The sequence below is a fragment of the Mirounga leonina genome, unplaced genomic scaffold (assembly GCF_011800145.1).
Source record: "Mirounga leonina isolate KUSES-001 unplaced genomic scaffold, KU_Mleo_1.0 Mir_165, whole genome shotgun sequence".
In the NCBI taxonomy this organism is placed as follows: domain Eukaryota; kingdom Metazoa; phylum Chordata; class Mammalia; order Carnivora; family Phocidae; genus Mirounga; species Mirounga leonina.
The window spans coordinates 77775350-77792213 of record NW_023270415.1 but is presented as its reverse complement, the minus strand read 5'-3'; the positions used below and the strand labels follow the sequence as shown (position 1 = coordinate 77792213).

The 16864-nt window shown below is 51.1% G+C and overlaps 1 protein-coding gene across 1 annotated transcript in view; it reads left to right on the top strand.

The window, feature by feature from the left end:
• Positions 1-16864, top strand: part of FAM135B (family with sequence similarity 135 member B) — a 173125-nt gene that overhangs the window by 84692 nt on the left and 71569 nt on the right. Inside the window, exons 4-6 of the mRNA XM_035011112.1 lie at positions 1888-1958; positions 7013-7186; positions 12146-12272. Coding sequence (XP_034867003.1) covers positions 1888-1958; positions 7013-7186; positions 12146-12272 — 372 coding nt within the window. The remainder of the gene's footprint in view (positions 1-1887; positions 1959-7012; positions 7187-12145; positions 12273-16864) is intronic.

Below are 16864 nucleotides of genomic sequence, written 5' to 3'. Positions count from 1 at the left end.
AAAGTCATAGCCAGGCTCAATCTAGCCACAGCTCATCCTGGCCCAGGATTCCTCTCCTGGTTCCAAAGGAATTGCGGCAAGTTTAAAACTGGAGCGTACAGTGAATTTTTGCTAGCCAGCATGCTCAGGAGGTGGTTAGGCGGGCTTGCTTTGCCAATCTCACTTCCTAGGAACGGGTAGCAGGAGGCTCCGTTGCTTGGGTTGTGTGTACGAAGCAAGGTTTGTGATTATGCAAAACAAAGCTAGAAGTGGAAGTTATTCATAGCACTTGGATCCAGCAGAATGTTAACTTTTAAATGCTTTTTTCTTTTTCGAACAAATTTTAAAACCCTGGGGACCTAAAGATAAATTCCATCCATATGTCTCTGCCTGAGTTATGCTTAACCAGGAACGTGTTTCCAGAGATGCCTCTGGGTAAGAGATTTCCACCCCTGTGGGATGAGGACATTTTGCAAAGAAACAAAACCCAAAAGGAGTGGGGGTGGCGAAGAGCTTTATTTATTCCTCAGGATACATGAATACTTTCTATGTGGCAGGCTCTATTGTGGGAGCTGGAGATCCAGAATGAATTAAGACTACTCTCTCCCTTAATGGTGACTGATTACTGTGGGCACAGTACTGTGGGCAAGAAAATGGCCAGGGGGGTTTAGCCACAGGCCAAATGGCGAATGTCAGTGAATGCGGGGACCCTGATCCAAACAAAGCTTCTAGATGGCAGCCCTGTGTTGCCAGATCCGGGGATTTTTTTTTTTAATAGAAGCTGGAAACTTGCAATAGAAATGTGAAGTTGCCTGAATTTTGAACGTTTGGGGTTTGTGAGTTGCAACTTGCAGCTTTGCGTGGGCTGAACAAAATGTGTCTGCAGATAACAATTTGGCTCACTGGCTTCTAGGTTAGGAACCTGAAACAATTATAATAGGAAGCATTGAATGCTGAGACAGAAATTAGAAACCAGGGTTTTGTGGGTTGCAGGGGAGAAGGGCTCTGGCCAACCTGGGCATGGAGAGGAGCCCGAGTCCTGGCCCAGGAGCTTAGTGCTTCCCTGGGCTTCTCCACTGAGCAGGGGAGGCAGTGGGATCTGGTATTCTGCAAGCAACCTTCCTGGAGGTGGGGGGATGGGGTTCAGTGTGGGAAAAGAACAACAGGGGGTGCCATCTTTTAGATATATGTGGGAAGCTGGCAGGTGAAACAAATAGAATCCTTTGCGAATTGATAAAAACAGGAAAGTTACGAATGAAAGCAGCTATGGAAAGGACAGGAAATGCCAAAGTGTCTTGAAGTGTAAATGGTTGAATGTAACGGACCTCAAGACAAAAATGGAAGATCTGCTTTCTTAGGAAGCTGAGCCACCTTGGGGAGTGACTTCACTTCCCTGAGCGTCCGCAGCCTCCTCTGGACACCCGGAGAGTGGTGCCCACCAGGCGGGCGTGCCTGAGGGTAGAGACCATGTCACCTCCAGCATCATCCCATCACTAGCCAAGTGGGGTTTCCTGTGGTCAAGTTCACAGCTCCCCCCTTCCCAGAGAGGTGTCACGGAACACTTCCCTCCTGCCTAAAAGGATTCCAGATCACATCTGTTGGGGAAAATGTGGTTCTCAAAAGTCCTGCGATATAGCAACCTTATTAACATTTTTTTTTTTTTTTGCACATTGGCTTTTCCCCCATGTTTGACTACATAAATCCCTTCCTTCTGTTTTCCTGGTAATACCCACAGATCTCACCTTCAACTGGAATTCCATGGAACGTGCATGGGAATTCCACTTCACGAATAAAGGACATTAGCCTTGTGGCAAGATGCTTTTCCTAAACTTTGAGAAATAGACCAGCCACACTTTTTATTTGGGCCAGATTGACCCCTAAATCCCTCGCACTGTGTTTCTCTCGCAGGTGGAAGAAGCACTAAGTGAAGTCGATTTTCAGCTCAAGGTGGATCTGCACTTTACCGACAGTGAAGAGCAGTGAGTGTCCCTGACGTCTCTGAATCGTGGTCCTGTGACTTCCTTCCTCCAACCCTTCCCTGCCCCCCAGGGAAGCTCATGGCCGTGAACCTCAGAACATCGTTCAGAAGCCCGGTTCCTGAGCAGCTGCAGTGTCCACCACTGCCACAGCCCACCGAGCCACGGGGCTGGACGTGTCCGTGTGGTCACTGCAGACGGCATGCACTTTAGGCAGGGCACTCACATGCTGTGTGCACAGAAAACAGCCTGCCTGCTTGCCTTCATTATCCGGCACCTTCTCATCCCTGACACCTCCCTTCATTTTTTCAGTGCAGTATTATTTTCATTAGGTCTTTAAATTAATGACCCTACGAAGCGGCAGGTCTCAAGGCTCTTCCTGAATCCAAGGAGATGCGGCCGGGATTCTGCATCTTTGTACTAAATGCCCGCTATTATGTTTCAACTCTGAAAATTGAAAATCCATTTATGTCACCTGTTGATTAAACAAGCAGGAGACAGTTGCTCTTCTTTCCCATAACTGTTTCCTCTCAGCCTGTTCTGGGGCCTCCTCTCCTCCTCCAGGCGAGCTGTCAGCCGCAGGTTCTACCAGGTCAGAAAAGGATAGCCCCTGTTTCAGGGCTCGTAAGTCCAGTCAGGGATATTAGCAAAACTGCAACCTCTCATCTAGTTTATGACATCTTCTTTGCCCCCATCCCCACCTGCACCCACCAACCCCAGCTCCAGGCTAGCTCAGCTCAGGAAGCTCCCTGTGCAGGCGCGGGGCGGTGGGCGGCTTCATATTTGTTCCTGCCTCCTTCCCCACTGGGGTGTGTGGACCTTGCAGGGTCAGGCATGGTAAGGAGGGAGGAGATTGCGGGGCGGGGGGCAGGGGTCATGAAGGGCAGATTTAGTTGCAAGCAGCTTCATGCAGTGGAGGCTGATTCACTGGGTCCTTTGTTCTTGGGGTGTCCCTATACATTCCTTGGGGATCTACCCATTAATTAGGCAAGCTTCCTCACACCCTCCCCCCCAACCCTCCACCACCAACCCTGCAGTTCTTTGATACAGCAGTGCTTCCTGTGGCTGGCTCAGCCACTCCTTGCAGGAAGCTCTTTTGGCATATTCCTCTCAAAGAACCCACATCTGGTCCTTGGGAAATGAACAAAGGCACTTGCTCCCTCACTGGTGGGGCCTCCCTCCCCCTGCAATCCTGCTCACTCCTCCTTGGGCCGATGCAGCCACCCTCAGCTTCTCTCCTGAGGACTTCTGCAGGATGAGTCAGGCACAAGGACCTATGTTCTCTCAATTCTAAGGGACTTGATCAAGTTCACTTGAAGATCCCTCCCGTGAGGCTTACAGTTATGGAGGAGACACTCCTTTTTCCTCTGTTCTGTTAGCAGATTCTCAGAGAATTATTCTGACCACTCTCCACAAATTAATCTGCTCTTCTGGTGTCTACAACCCCTTCAGCAGATACTTCATGCTCTTCTGTGGGTAATGGAGAACCGGGTGGCCAATGGTCTAATGCTGGCGGAACAGTCCTCCGGTCCCCCAATCCCTTCATCCCTTCAAAGTTAAGACTCCCTATTGGAACCTTTTCCCCTTTCTCAAGGACTTGCTCATCCCTGAGATTGGTCTGGTTGTTATGGGAGTTTCCGTAACATGAGGAGTTGAAGCAGATGGGATTCTCTGAGATGTTGGTGACCTGATGTGTCTGCACCTTGAGAATGGACATCTGCTGATGTGCAAATGGTCATGTCTAGTGTCTGGGGCGTCAGGAGTATCTATCCATGGTCTTACCGTGGGGTTTGGGCTCAACATCACAGATTCCTCATTCTTGTCTGGACCCAAGCCTCTCTGGCCACATGCTTCCCTCATCCCTGCTGATTACTCCTTCGTGGGATGGTGGATGCTTGGGAAATCTTATTCACCTCACACCATCCCCATGGTTTGTTGTTCTAGCAGAGCCCCTGCAGGAGGCTGGCTTTCTTCCTAATCTAGAAACTCAGAAGTGAAGCTCCTGCCTCTGGTCTCTTATGCCCCTCAACTATCTGTGATTTCTATCATTCACCCATCTCATTAACCCACCTGCCTTCTTTTCCTGGACCTGTTTCCTTCAGAGACATTCATCTATTACTCCATGGGAGACATTTCTAAGTCATCAACGAACCCTACACCTCAGCCTAGGAGTTCTCCATCCGTTCCACCAGGCAGCCTGAATGATAGTCATGGTAGACCCAGGAAATGAGACCATCTTGCCGTCAAAACAGTGGTTAACGGAGATGGGCCCAAAGTGCATGAAATTCAGCAGCTCAGGCTCTGTGCTCATCAACCATGAGATGTTGGTCAAGTCCCAGAACATTCCTACATCTCAGCAGCCTCATTTATAAAATGGACATTATTATACAATCGGGGCCTCATAAGTCTGTTATGAAGATTAACAGAGACAATATCTCAAGTGTGTGGACTGCTGAATCAATGTCTTCTTCCTCTTTGTGGCTTCCTAGATGCACATGGGGCCAGGCTTCCCTGTGTCCCTTCCTCTCTATAACACAGAGCACTTAATCACAATCAGAGCAGGGGGCTTCATGGAATATAAGATTAGCTAAGAGGAACAGGAAACCAGAGGCTGGGGAAGAGTTTATAATGACATATTTTTTCATTTTCATAAATTGGGTTTAAGGATGATACATCCTGGGGATACACATTAGGCTTTGAAACATGACCCAGGCAGAGGCTTCTTTAGAATCACATAGGCCAGGGTGGAGACCAACCAGAGAAGCACAGTATAGAATATCGGGGATTTCAAAAGGTCTCTTGACACCCATCTCCTCCAGTGGTTTTCACTGTGGGTAGGGCGATTCTGTCCCCCAGGGACATTTGGGCCACATCTGGAGATATTTTTGATTGTTACGCAGGGGATGCTCCTACTTGCATGTAATGGGTAGAGTCTCTGAATGCCAAGAAACATTCTACAGTGCACAGGACAGAACCCCCTCCCCGACAAAGCCTTATCCCATCCCCAAAGTCAAGATCACCCTGCTCTAGTCTACCCTCCACTTGCACCTGGTACGTTGCGAAGGCCCACGAGCATATGCCTGCCTAGAGACAGGGAGCTCACTCCTTCCCATCAGATCCCATTCTGTCCCTGGGCAGTTCTGCCTATGAGGAAATTCTTCTTTATTTAGGAAACAAGTCCTTTTTGTGTGCCTTCCTTCAGTTGCCCTGGATTTTAGTCCTTGTAACCACTTAGAAAAATTGTCAGGATGACCCTTTAAGATCAGATAAACAAGACTCTTCAATAAAATGATCTCTTCATCTCCAATTAAATATCAGGGCTCTTTCTCTGTGTTTTTTTTTTTTGATTGGTGGTTTGATTTTTTTTTTTTTTAGTTCCTTTATAGAAATGCAGACATTCTCCTCTCATTGCTCTCAGGTTTACCTCATCCTTTCTAAATTGAGACCCCCACGAACTGAGTTTTATCGCCATTGATTGGCTCTATTCCATTTTAGAGCACAGAACAGCTTTTACCTCCTTTATTCTTAGGTCTTTACTCCTATTAATGTGGCTTAAATTCTTCTTCACATTTTTGACACCTTTGCTACCCTGACGTGCTCTTCACCTCCTGTCGTTCTAGCCTAAGAATATTTCTGTGATTCCTACAAGCCTGTGAGCGAATGGATTCCAGTAGAGTCCAGTACTACAGAATGGACTGCGTGGTCAGATAAACGTGGGTCTAGCATTCGGTTTTCTCTTGTGACTTTGAACAAGTCCGTTAACTCATGCTAGCTTTACTTCCTTGTCTGTAAATGGAATAATACTAGGAAAGACCTCATATGATTGTCTTACGGATTAAGGGAAAAAGCACTGGATTCAGTTCATAGTAAGGCCTCAGTAAATTGTTTTCAGAATTGAAATGACTATAAATGTTAATGACTTTCTGAGGCTCAGGAGGTATACTCCTAGCCCCTTCCCCATCAGGCTTCTCCTGGGAAAGAGAGGAGGCCCTGTTTGTGGTCTGTTTGTGGAGTCACATTGGGCTGCAGTGATTTATATGCTTGGCTTTCATTTGCACACAAGGATTCCAGGAAGCAGAGCCCGTTGGGCTGGGTCTTGGGAATTTGCTCGCTTTGCTTTCTCTGTGTCTCATTTCCTCATCTATGGAGGAATGAGCAGTTTGTCCTCTATTTTCTGAGCTCTCTGCTCTACTCAGGGAAGATGCCCCACCCTGGCTACCCAAGTGCTCTGATTCAGAGAAACTTGGAAAACCTGAGTGATTGATTTCCAGAGCTTGAGATTAACACTGGAGGAGTTTTATTTAGAGAAGAATCAACCCTATTTTTATCACCAGAGGCTCTGTTGGACTTTGCCTACCAGCCAGTTCATCTCTTGGGAATCAGACATGCACCAATGACAAAATGCTAGAACAAAGGTAGAGAAATCCTTGATGAAAGCGGTCAGACTGTTTAACCGATATGCTTCGGGACTCATTTGTTCATTTGGTCAGGCAATTATTCTTTTTAATAAAGCAAACATTGGGGCAGCTCCTATAGTATGCCAGATACGATGTTAGGTGTTGGGGATAGAAATGTGAATTAGTCACATTTCCTGGCCTCAGGAGGTAGAGATGTAGTAGAGAGTGCAGATGTACAAAGGAAGTGCTTTCCTGCATGTGGGGGGAGGGAGTGGGACAGTGGGGGAGAGCGAGGGGCAGTGGGGGGAGGGAGCCTAGGAGGGCTTCAGTGTTGAGATGAGCCCTGACAAGGGTCCGAGTGTGTCTCCCTCAATGGCCTGACGGGGGGCTTGGTGCCCGTGGCCACAGCGCATGAGCCCTGGGGGCTGCTGAGAAGTAGCTGTGAGATGCCTCCTGCCTTCTTTTTCTTCTTGGACACGGAGTTTCTTCATCTGCCATTCACGGGAGAAATGATTTCTACCAGACAGGGTGATTGTAGGGATTGAATAAGATGCTGTGTGCATGGTGGTTGTCCCGGATGAGGCTCTCACACAGACCTGCCTGGGTGATGGCAGGGATGGCCTGCCATCACTCACGGGCACTCACTCACCTGCCTTCCAGGCTGCAGGACGTGGCGGGGGCCCCCCTGATCAGCAGCCGCACGCTTGGCCTACACTTCCACCCCCGGAGAGGTCTGCATCACCAGGTCCCCGTCATGTTCGACTATTTCCACCTGTCAGTCATCTCGGTGACTGTCCACGCTGCCCTTGTGGCTCTGCAGCAGCCCTTGATCAGGTAGGAAGCGATGACTACGATCTTGGAGGTGCAGGGGCGCCGCTCTGGGTTTCTTGGGACGCTCTGTCCCCAGCACAGCTGAGGGGCACGGGGCTGGCCGGGATTGATGGGTGCAGACCAGAGGAGCGTCTCCCAGGCTGACAGTTGAGGCTCTGGGCCTCCCTCAGGAGCGGGGGGGGGGGGGGGGGGGGGGATGGGGGGGGGGGCATCAGGAGTCAGGGGTGCACGGGCAGGGAGCCAGTCTGAAAACCTGCCAACAGTGGCTCAGACCTGGCTACGCTGGAGACAGATCCAACCTGGGCCCCATGCCAGGCTTTGTTTTTTCTCCCGGTGGCTTATCTGAGAAGTCCCTGCATGTCCCTGAGACACACAGTCTTCATCTCTAAACCAGGAGCACTCATGTGGCCATGCACAGAAGATTTTAGTGTCTCTCAGATGAGGATGTGGCCAGGCCCGGGGCAGGGGCTCTGTCTTCTGCCCCCTCCCAGCTTGCTGTTTGTTCCAAAGCAGGACCCCGTGTGTGGCCCTGTGTTCTCCGCATCAGTGAAAGCCCACGAAGTGCTGAGGTTTCAGGAATGCCACAAATGGAAGAACAGAGCTGGTACACTGTGTTTTGTGCCTGGCATGGCCAGACATACGCCAGGTCAGTTCGAAACCTTGCCCGTGCACGTGGGCATGAGTTGCTCAAGTGTGCAAAGGGACATTCAGAGAGAGACTCTTTTTCTTTTTTTTAAGATTTTATTTATTTGAGAGAGAGAGAATGAGAGAGAGAACACATGAGAGGGGATAGGGTCAGAGGACGAAGCAGACTCCCTGCTAAGCAGGGAGCCCGATGCGGGACTCGATCCAGGGACTCCAGGATCATGACCTGAGCTGAAGGCAGTCGCTTAACCAACTGAGCCACCCAGGTGCCCCAGAGAGAGACTCTTGCAGCCTGGAGTCTCAGGATGGAGCTAACTTCCCAGTGTCCCTTTTCAGGACAGCTTCTCAGTGCGGGGAGTTAAAGTGCCTGTGGGAGAGACTCTGGTCCCCACGGTTTATTGTTGGGTAAGGCCCAGGCTCTGATGGGCTGCCGGGGTCAGGAGTAGGGAAGGAGGAACCTGGATCCTGACCAGGTGACGTGGCCAAGAGATGCTGTTCCTGGAGGCCTTCACTCAGTCCCTGGGCCCCTCAGCCGAGCTCCACCTGGGCTGTGCTTGCTGATGGGGCTAATTCAGACACTGACCTTGAATGGTAGACAGGACGCCTATGTATCACATCAACCATAATCCTCAAACTGAGGAGTGTCGCCCAGAGATAAAGTCTTGGTGGGCTAAAGAGCATAGTTTCTGAGAGAAAAGGGGGCACCGCATAGGGCGGGCCTTGGGCAGCGTTGGGTTTTGACCTGGGGAGAGCCCATGGGGGGTTAGCTCAGGGCCTGAGAATGGAGCCAAGGGCACTGGGGGTGGAGGGAGCTGGTGTCCTGGGCTGTGTGAGTGGAGCGCCTGGCCCCTGGCCTCTGCTGGTGAGTGTGGACATTCTCCTGCCCATCGAGGATTGGGCTCATCCATGGAAACTGGACCACTGTAAGGGAGACCACGGGACTAGTCATGGTTCTTTCTCCACGGCTGTACGGAGGGCCTGCTGTCCCGGGAACGGTGTTAGGACACACACAGTATACTAAGGAGACATCACCATAGACTTTTCCCTCCAGGAGTGCAGAGTGGGATGGAGGGAGCCCGTCTGCACTGACAGCATTATCATATGGCAGAGGCTGCGCCGAGTTTGACAGAAACATTGCAGAATCAAAGGAAAGCAGACCTGAATTTGGGAAATTGCAGGAGACATAGAGTCCAGAAAGCAGTCCAAAGTATGATGATCCTGCAGAGGATACCCCCTGGCTGTGAGCTCGCTCCGAGGCTTGGTGAAGAGTGGCCCTGGCGTAGACATGAGGACATAGTCTGTCTGCTGTCAGGGATGCAGGGCAGATGGCCAGTGTCCTGTGAGTGGCCGGCTCTCACCGCTGAAGGTGAGCCAATAGCCCGGCTGGGAAAAGCAGAGCTCCCTGCAGGCGGTTCTGGGTCCCTGAGATGGAGCTCTTGTGCCTCGGCTGCATCAGGCCCATCCTGATGTCTAGCACTGCCAGGTAATTTCTGGGGGTCCTTGGAGAGGTGTCTAACTTCTCTAGACATCGGTTTCAACATTGAAATAGGGGAGGGAGGGAGGGAGGACGGAAGGAAGGGAGGGAGGGAGGGAGGAGAGAAGGAAGGAAGGGAGGGAGGGAGGGAGGGAGGGAGGAAGGAAGGAAGGAAGGAAGGAACTTAAGAAATGAGCAGTGAGACTCACCCAGCAGAGATGACAGGGGTACAATGAGATGAAGCGCACATTCTGTGTCACACATGGTGCACATGTGCTCCGTTAGTGGTGGGTGTCCTAGGCTTTAGCCATTTCTGGAAAGGCCAAGCCAGGAAGCTCTGGGATGAACAGATCAGATCCGGGACCCTAAAAGGCTTGGAGCCTGGCAGGGCAGAGACGTGCTTAAGTATCTAACCTTGGTTCGGTGGTGCAAACCATCCTGGGAGCATGATGTAGGATGTGGTTAAAGTGTGGGCTCTGGGGTGTGAGGGACCTGGGTTCTGTTCTGAGCCTCCTGCCGATTAAGCTTGTTAGCTCAAGCACGTGACTTCAGCTCCCTGGGCTTCTGCGTCCGTGCATGCCGGGAGGTTATTAGGAGGATTGAATGAGATAGTACACAGAGAACCCTTGGCCCTGCATTTAATGGATTAATATCTATGCATTGCCTGCCTTGTTGCAGGCCCTGCTCTCAGCCTCCCTGGCTAGTGCCTCACAAGCACGTACTGAATTGAGGAAATTTCAAGCTTGGGGAAGAAGTAGTTCTGCTCGGGGGAAACCAGGGCGGGCTTTAGAGAGGAAACAGGCTTTGAGCTGGACCCGGGGGGATAGAGATTGTGACAGTGAGAAATAAATTGGGGAGGGTAAAGGTCACATTTAACAGTATAACCAATGACAGGTTACAGAACTGAGAATCTGTTTACTGTCTAAGAAGGAGACATGGGGGATTTTCAGCAAGAGCATCACTTGATTAGACCCATTTTGTGAAGATCCCTCCCATGGCTAGAATGGGCTGGGCTGGAAGTGACATCAGGGTAGAGGTAGGAGGACCAGCTAGGGTCCCGTTAGGAGATTAAGGGTTCACATTGAGAAGCAGGTGTCACTCCTCTTGCTGCTGGGAGTGCTGATACTATCTAACGAGGATTTGGGATCTGGAAACTCCTTGTAGAAAATGTAACCTTCTGATGGAAAGAGCTCCTTGCAAATCAGATGCAGCAGAGAGGAGCATGAATAGACATCCAGCGTCAGAGCCTGGCTTCTCCCGGGATGGGGGTAAAAATAGAACTGTCTTCTGTTCTCTGGATTTTACAGGAAGCATTTCTGTTAGTTAGCTCACAGTGGCTGGGAACAGAGGGAACCCTTTAAAATGATGGGAAATACCTGTCAAACAGCGCGAGCTCTAGTTCTTCCAGAAAAGCGAGTTTCACATCATCAGTTAAATCCAATCAGGGAGAAGCAGGTGTGAAATTAAAATTTAACCTCAAAAGACCTTCCGCCTTTCCTGATACACCCCGAAGAAGAGAATCTGATTTTTCATCCTTAAATGGGGAGAGATGGATTTCACGTGAGGAATTCAGATCCACTGCAAAAGCCAATCGAGCCCACCGTAAAGTAAAATAACCAGTCACTCCTGTTATGCATTGGCAGTCTGTCCCCGAATGTGCCTTGAGCATCGCTGCTCACGCGCACATTCTCTGTTTCCCTGCAATGTTCCTTTCATCCATTTGTAGCTAAACTGTACACTTGCTGAAATCGCAGTTCCAAGCAAATCAGAGTAGTGATTACATTACACTCGATTATATTTGTGGTGTTATCAATAATAGCGATATAGAGACAGTAATGGTTTTGTGAAATTTTACTGTATTTGTGGTATTATTGACAGCAGTTAGAGCATTTATGGAATCATTTTTGCCTGACCCTGTACTTACAGCCGTGTTGGGCTGATCTCGTGGAATCTTCAGAGCCTCTGGGGAAAGCGCTGGAACCCACCCTTCCCACGTGTCAGCCTTTCAGAGGCACTCAGAGGCTAAAAACGTACCCCTGTCATGGAGCTTATGGGTGTTGCTGCTGGGCTCGGAGCCGGGGCGGACCGGCCTCTAACCGCTGGGCCCTTCTCCATGAGGATCACCCCTAACACTGTTCTGAGTTTGCCTTCATCCTGTTACATCTGCCTCCCTCCCTAGACCAAAAGTCTTCACAGAGGGGGTCGTGCCTGTGTCCTCTGGCCCCCGGCCACCTAACACTCTGCCCGCTATGTGGCTTGCACCTAATACGTATTTGCATAAATGAATTAAACAGAAATATGACAGGAGCTTTATTTCCCTGTCAGGATTTTAAGCAGGCACGTGGGACGCTTGGACTAAATCATTCCAGGATTATTTCTTGAGCACCTGCCCTGGAGGGGGCTCTGGTTGCACCTTCTACAGAAGAACAAACAGAGGCTCGGCAGGGGCAGGGTTGAAGGAGCGCACCCCGGATTGTGCCCTGAAGGGAGTAGAAGCAGGACCCAGACTGTAGTGGATGGAGGCCCCGTCCTTCTGGCCTGGAGCCTGTCCAAACTGTCCCTCCAGTCCCATGGCCTTGGAGCTCTGCCTCAGTGACTCTCAGCAGGCACATGGTTGGCCTTTAGGGGCATTCTTTTGTCCACAGAGTAGGATGTGTGCCATTTTGCCTTCCAGGATCTCATGCCAGTTGCGCCGCCTCGTTGGGCCAGCGTTCTGGGTGGGGGGGCAAACTTCTTCTAGATGACTTATCTTGCAGCGAGTCACTGACAGCCCCGAGGGGCTGAGCTCATGACACCATCACTTTCTTCACACTGTTTCCCTCTTCAATCTCCCTGCCTTTCAGTTTTACCCGTCCGGGAAGAGGCTCCTGGCTTGGTAAAGGCGGGCCAGACACGGGACCAGAACAATCTAGCCTCTCTCTGGAAAACCTGGTCTTCGGAGCTGGATACTGCAAGCCGACTTCCTCAGAGGTATGGTCCGCACGGGACGTGGCCCCAAGGCCGCCCTCGGTTTTGCAGGGTGTGTGTGTCCCTTCCTCTCACCTGTCCATCCGTCCCTGCCTTTCTGTCAAACATATTCCTAATGCCAGGGCCTGGGGTAGACGCTGGCCCTGGGGTCCTCATACGCGTCTCCTCTGGGTGGTCCCCCTTCAGGGCGTGTTGTGAGGGGCCTCCCCTGGACCACGTGGGAACCTGGAAAGCCCCTTGGCCTTGAACCGTTTTCAAAACTTGGCTCCGTCTCTCACTTGCTCACTTTTCTGAGTCTCACTTTGCCCCCCTGAAGGGTGAGGTCATGAAAGCGTGATCCTCTTCTGGGGTGGTGTGTGTAGCCGTTGCTATAATGAATATAAAGTTCCTAGCCCAGTGCTGGTACTCAGTAGGTGCTCAATAACTATGCATACCCTGACCTTTCCCTTGTTCTCTCTTCTCCATCAACACCCATCCTTACCCCTCTGTGAGGCGCATGTCTTTGGCCACACTCAGCATCACTCTGCCCATATCTCTCCTGAGCCGACAAAGGATTATTTTTATCAGGGACCTGCTCAGAAATAACCAGCCTACATTAGTCTAGCTTCTCCAGAGAAACAGAACCAACAAGAGATAGATAGATGGAGGAACAGATTATAGTATTTCCAACGAGCATTGACATATTTATGTACATGCAATATATATATATAGAGAGAGAAATCTTTTGAAAACAATTGGCTCACATGATGATGGAAGCTGAGAAGTCCCAAGCCCTGTCCCCTGCCGGCTGGGGACCCAGGAGAGCCGAGCCGGTGGTGGGGTTCCAGTCTGAGCTCGAGTGTGCAGGCAGGAGAACACTGGTGTCCCAGCCGGAAGGCAGGCAGAGAGAGGACATTCTCTCACTCAGATTCCTAGCTGGTCAGCTGATGCCCACCCCCATCGGGAGGGCCACTCCGCACTCAGCCTGCCCACCCGCTGCCCCAGAAGAGGCGCTGCCCTGTCCTATGCAGCCCCGCTCCCTGCTCACGGCGTCCAGCACAGCGGGTTCTGCACGCTGCTGGCTCTCCTGTGACGTCAGCTCTCCCAGCCTGCGCCCCAGCCAGGAGGCCTGGCTGCAGAAGCTGCCCTCAGTCATGCGTCCATCTGGTTCAAGCCTCTGTGTCATGTTCTCCTGTGAGGAGCTGAGGAGAGAGCTGCCGACCCTCCTGCGGGACAGGGGACCCAGACCCAGGACAGGGCTCTGTGCCCAGAAGCAGCACAGAACTTTCTTGAAGGTGGACTCCAGTGACCTATAGATGTAGGACCTCGGGCGGCCACTGAGTCTCTGGGAACCACGTACTTAGCGTTGACACTGGACCCAGCAGATAGTAACAAGGGAGTGGAAAGCGGGAGACCAGCCCGCCTGGGGTGGGGGTGGTGGTGACGTGTCTGCATTGCTTCATGCATGGAGATGGCTTCCAGGCTCGGACATGGGATTGGGAAGGAGTGGAAGGCAGGGACTCCCAGCTCCCTCTGCATCCCCACGGCCACACAGCGACTGTGCATCATTAGTGGATCCCGTGGGCTTCCCTGGACCAGCCCCGACCCCCTGCTGCAGGCCCAGCCTGGCTCCAGACTCCCCGTGGGTGGACTGAAACCTTTGTTGTGACCTCATCACATCTCCACTACCCCCTCAGCTGGGTCCCCCTCCTCACTCCCAGCACGTGCTGGCCCCAGAGCCTCCCCAGGAGATCTACCTGAAAATCTCCAGCTCGGACCATTTTCCATGTAATGTGGCATAGGACTTTAGGGAATATCAGAGGTCCTAGATCAGTTCAAAGCATTTTTGACACGTATTCCAAGACAGGGCTTTTGCTGGGTCCACAGGAGCCTATGAGGATGATTATGATACAGTGTCTCCCATCTGATGCCTCGTTCAGATGCCACCACCTCTGAGAAGCACTCTCTGATTTCCTAGCCTTCGTTCTCTCTCCGTGTGGGTGCGTGTGGCTGGGGATAGAGGCCAGCTCACTCGGCACCCCATGCCCAGCCCCCGCAATGTGCAGGGCTGCCCTTGAAGACTGTTCAGAGCCCTAGACTTGGGGCACGCTCAGGCAGGGCACACTGACTCTGTGGCATCTGAGAGGCTAGGCATGACCCAGCCAGGTCCCTGATCTTGAGGCGGTGTGACATGGGAGAGCGAAGATTATGGTCTCAGACACCTGATGTGCCCCTCAGAGCCCTGTGACTTGGTGGAGTTTGACTCACCCTTGGAAACTCAATTTCTCAACACGAGAATGGGGTAATACCTGCTTTTAGAAAGGATCTCAAGAGTTAATATGTATAAAGACAGTACAAAAATAGACCCATAGCAGGCACATGATACAGTATAGTTCCCCCCCATTTCTTTTCTTGGCTATTTTTGGGGATGTGTGTCAAAGAAGACATCCCTGTCTTTTACAAGAGTCAGATAAAATAGCTTATTTGTGGGTGCTCAGCAGTGAACTTGCTCATGGAGCTTAGCTCAATGGGTTATTTTCAGGACCTGATTCTTTTCCTGTGTATTTTCCATTTGGGTCCCATCCAATTATGCGGGCTCAGTGCTGCGCACCCACCCCATGCCTTCCCACCAGGCAAGGGCTGCCAAGCAGAGACTAAAATCCACTCCCCCTTCCTCCCCTAGGAGCTGTGCATCCAAATCCCCAAGAAGCCCAGTGCATTAGCAAATAACATGGGGATCCACACAGACTGCAGCATCAGCTGGAAGGATTAGACACCAGGTGTTCCCTTCAAAATAAGCCTTTCTGTGCAAAGACATTTACAGAAACTAGAGTTCAGGAGCAAAAGCAGCTGACCGCATGAAAAATCATGGGAGGCCAGGGTCCCTTTCCCATTAGCCGGGCCCCTCCCTCCCTGTGTGCAGCCCCACTCTTTCCTGCTGCACCCAGGTGGCTGGAGCCTCAGATTTAGAGTTGGAGCTCACATCCCCTCCCCATCACAAGCCAGCAGCTTTGCCCTACGGGAATTATTTTCCCTTCTCTGATTTTCGGCTTATCTGTCAAAAAGGGACACTAATGCCTGCCTTGCAGGGTTGCTGAGAAGATTAAATGAAATAAGCATATTAAAGCCTGGAGTGTAGAGCCTGGCACAAAGTGCTCGGTAAAACCCTCTGTTGGATTATTTTACTTTTAGTTTATTCACATAATTAAATTGAATGTTACTCTGGAAGCCCCCATGTGGTCTTGTGGGTAGGACATTGAATGAAGGGTCTTAGGTGTGGTTTTGTTCTTGGCTTTCAGCACTAACCTGCTGTGCGACCTTGAGTCAGACATTTGCCCTCTCTGGGTCTCAGTTTCCCCGTGTGTATAAAGAGGATAGGATGAGATCGTGCTGGGGCCTCCCCTCAGTCCTTTCTCTGCTGTTTTCCCTGTGATATTCCCGTCACTGCCCGTGCAACCAGGGGCATTTGATACATGCTTGATTTATTAGTCCAGATTCTCCAGAGAAACAGAACCAGGAGGATGTGTGTATGTATATACACACACAGATGTATTCTAAGGGATTGTTCTGTGTGATTATGGAGGCTGGTAAGTCCAAAATCATCAGGTCAGTCCAGCGGGCTGGAGACCCAAGCACGAGTTGCAGTTTGAGCCCAGAGGCAGTCTGATCCAATGACCAGATGCTTTCTTCTTGGTGCCGGGGCGGGGTGGGGGCCGTGGGGCGGGGGTCAGTCTTTCTATGAAGATCTTCAGCTGATTGGGTGAGACCCACCCCGATTATGGAGGATAATCTGCTTTCCTCAGAGTCTGATGATTTAAATGCTAATCTCTTCTAAAACATAACTTTACAGAAACACCTAGAATAGTGCTTGACTGAGGAGCTGGGTATTGTGGCCTGGCAAAATGGACACATGAAATCTGCTGTCACACTTAGTAAGTGTTCAGGTTCTGGCAAGCTCTCATTGAAGATCAGGAGTCCAAATCCAAATAATCCCTTTTTCCCTCCAGGTACAGCCCCTGCGCAGCCCCCCACCCCCAGCATCACGGAAATCCTAGCGTTGTTCCACTCCCTGGGGGCAGGATGGCAGCGCCTGGTGGGGAAGCACGGGCTTCAGGTCTCTCTGTCCTCAGAGCTCGGCCTCCATGGGCAGGGACCTGACTGCGCCGTGTGCTCCTCCGTCGGTCATGTATTTAGCCCCTACTTTGTGCTGGCACCCATGTACCACAGGGCTAACATGAATGCACCCCGGTCTCTCCCTCAGTGGGTCCTGGGGCCTAGTGAACGAGACAAAGCAGTAATTGAAGGTTTACAATTCTGCACTAGTGTGTAAAGTGAGACGCCAGTCGTTTTACATCAGATGTTTGAACACCTGCTCTGTTAAGCCCTGGACGCACAAGGGCTCCATCTGTCTCCTCGACCTTGTATTTCCTTTGACAGATGAGGAACCTGGGACAGAGTTTAAGTTCCAGCTCTTCAGTTATGCAGCTGAGCAGCCTCTTGCCCTCTCTCCACCCGGGCTTTGGCCATGAGGAGGTTAATGGTTAAGCAAAGAAGGGGCAGGACTCCCACTCTGCAAGGCTGGGCGTGGTTCTGCTTTGTCTGCCTGTGTGTGCAGG